This window comes from Thermobia domestica, chromosome 16 (genome assembly GCF_964235325.1).
Source record: "Thermobia domestica chromosome 16, izTheDome1.hap1.1, whole genome shotgun sequence".
In the NCBI taxonomy this organism is placed as follows: domain Eukaryota; kingdom Metazoa; phylum Arthropoda; class Insecta; order Zygentoma; family Lepismatidae; genus Thermobia; species Thermobia domestica.
This window is the reverse complement of record NC_137469.1, coordinates 149,415,636-149,418,153: the sequence shown is the minus strand read 5'-3', so window position 1 is coordinate 149,418,153 and position 2,518 is coordinate 149,415,636. Positions and strand designations below refer to the sequence as shown.

Genomic DNA, 2,518 nt, shown 5'->3' with positions numbered 1-2,518 from the left:
TCGTTCTGGTCCTTTTCAGAGCCATATTTATATCTCGCATTGAGTATCCCTTTTGTAGCATGGCGCTGCGAAGGTGATTAAGTTCCTCTAGTAAACAATCCTTGTCGGAGATGGAGAATGAGTATATATATTCCATACACTCCATTGCACCATCATATTCGTCTGAAGATGAGGACGATGTCAGCCTTCGAAACGTCGCAAGATATAACAGTATTTACCTGGCTGCTAGCCCGAGAAGACCTGTTCACAATACGTCGCCAGGAAAGCTTCAATAGATACTTTAGATTCCTTTACGAGGAGGAAATACTTCGTAACATTCACCATCTACAAGAACTATGAAGCAAGAAGCCACGTCTTTTATGCAACTTAGCCTCCCTCTTGAGATGCAGAGACAATGGAGTGTCACCTATCTTTACCAGACTGCGCTTCCCTCTAAAGTCTGCCAGAAATTCAAGAATCTTAAGACACACAAGTATGGCACTTGTAAGAGAACGCATACATTTCATCCGTCAGCAGCTGGACCGTACGGACCGACAGCTTCTAACAACTCACCTGGAACTAGCCGGCTGTCTCTCACCAATAGATTGGGAATGGATCGACATGTCTTCAACAGCGTTGGCCGATATCTCACGCACCAAAATATCGACTAAACAAATTAAGAAATTCAATTGACTAAAACCATCCACACCAGCCAAACACGGAATCGAAGCTGAGAAAGTGGTCGTAAATCTCACCAATGTTCCTTTGGATGAAAACTGCTAATGTTTGGTTTGGGCATGACGGCTCTTTTCAGGATCACGCTGGCTTCCTGACGTATTTCTTCTGCTGTATCGTCGCTAACTGCTTGTTCTATGCTGGCAATTTGTCTATGGCCGGCGTTTTCTTCGGTGTGATGGCAAAATTTAGCCCTTTCTTTAGTAAACTGGTAGAAAGCCGAATTGATCGCACTTAAAACATCTGTGGGAAGCACTACAGTGATGTTTCCTTTGTCAGCTGGTACAATAGTGATACTTGCGTCTCCTCTTAATGTTTTATCAAGAGAAGATTTCACAGTTACTTCGAGATCCAGCATATACCACCTTGTCAGGAGATCCAACATTTGCAGTAGAAAGAAGAACAGCCTCATTACTAAAGAAGTCAGGACTGGACGAAGATACACGCAAACAACTTACGCTACACTGCAGCATACCTCCGAGACTATATGGCTTACCAAAAATACATAAAGCAGGGATGCCCCTGAGACCAATTGTTAGTGCAATAGGAAGTCCAACCTACTCTTTGGCCAAGTATCTTACAGCATTACTCCAACCATACGTGGGCAAGTGTGAACACCATGTGAAAAACTCAACAGAGTTTGTAAAAAGCCTGAAGACGATGAAGATCTCTTCTAAAGATCTTTTGGTTAGTTTCGACGTGGTATCATTGTTTACCAGAGTTCCGATCAAGGATACAATACTGCTTCTTGGGAAACACTTCCGGCCTGAGATATTGGGTCTCTTTCAACATGTTCTCACTTCAATCTTCTTCCTATACCGTGGTCAGTACTATGAACAAACAGACGGCGTCGCCATGGGTTCTCCACTCTCACCTGCAGTAGCCAACTTTTATATGGAGCACTTTGAACATGAAGCACTGAAGGAAGCACCACTTGCACCCACGCATTTCTATAGATATGTTGATGACACCTTCACCATCTGGCCACATGGACGCAACTCCTTAAAGGAATTCCTGCAGCATCTCAATAATCAGCATCCGAATATTAAATTCACTATGGAAGTTGAACAAGATGGACGTCTACCATTTCTTGACATCATGATATACAGAAGACCGGATGGCAGCCTAGGCCACAGGGTATACAGGAAACCAACATATATAGATTTATATCTGAACGCAAACAGTTTCCATCACAAAGCTCAACGGCTTGGAGTTCTCAACACTTTAGCACATAAAGCATTCTCAATCTCCGACAAGGATTGTTTAATAGAGGAACTTAATCACCTTCGCAGCGCCATGCTACAAAAGGGATACTCAATGCGAGATATAAATATGGCTCTGAAAAGGACCAGAACGAAGGACACTGACAACAAGGACGAAAGTGCAGAAGAAACTGTGAATGAAGAACGGAAGAACACAATCTGCCTCCCATACACCGGGAACACTTTTGGAAAGCTCAGCAGACTATTTGCCAGGTACAACATCACGACAATACACAAACATCCAGCAAAAATGAAAATAAAACTTAATACGACCAACCAAAGAGGACCTGGGCCTCCGAACTCTTGGAGTTTACCGCATTCCATGTGAATGTGGTAAGTCATATATTGGACAAACAGGACGAACCATTGAAGCCAGATGCAAAGAACACAACAGTTACATCAGACTAAACCAACCAGAAAAATCCGTACTGGCTGAACATAGCATCAAACAGCAACATAAGATTTTGTTCACAGATGCCGAAATAATATCAAAATGCTCAAGAGTTTGGGACAGGAGGATAAAAGAAGCCGTTGCAATCACA

The 2,518-nt window shown here is 42.9% G+C and overlaps 1 protein-coding gene across 1 annotated transcript; it reads left to right on the top strand.

The window, feature by feature from the left end:
- Positions 1-1,230: 1,230 nt before the first annotated feature.
- Positions 1,231-2,304, top strand: LOC145672654 (uncharacterized). The gene has a single exon (XM_081741816.1). The coding sequence runs from the start codon at positions 1,231-1,233 to the stop codon at positions 2,302-2,304; it is 1,074 nt and encodes a 357-aa protein (XP_081597942.1).
- Positions 2,305-2,518: the final 214 nt, after the last annotated feature.

Bases quoted from the DNA above. Each gene is read 5' to 3' on its own strand.
- LOC145672654 (XM_081741816.1), top strand. From the start codon at position 1,231: ATGCCCCTGAGACCAATTGTTAGTGCAATAGGAAGTCCAACCTACTCT.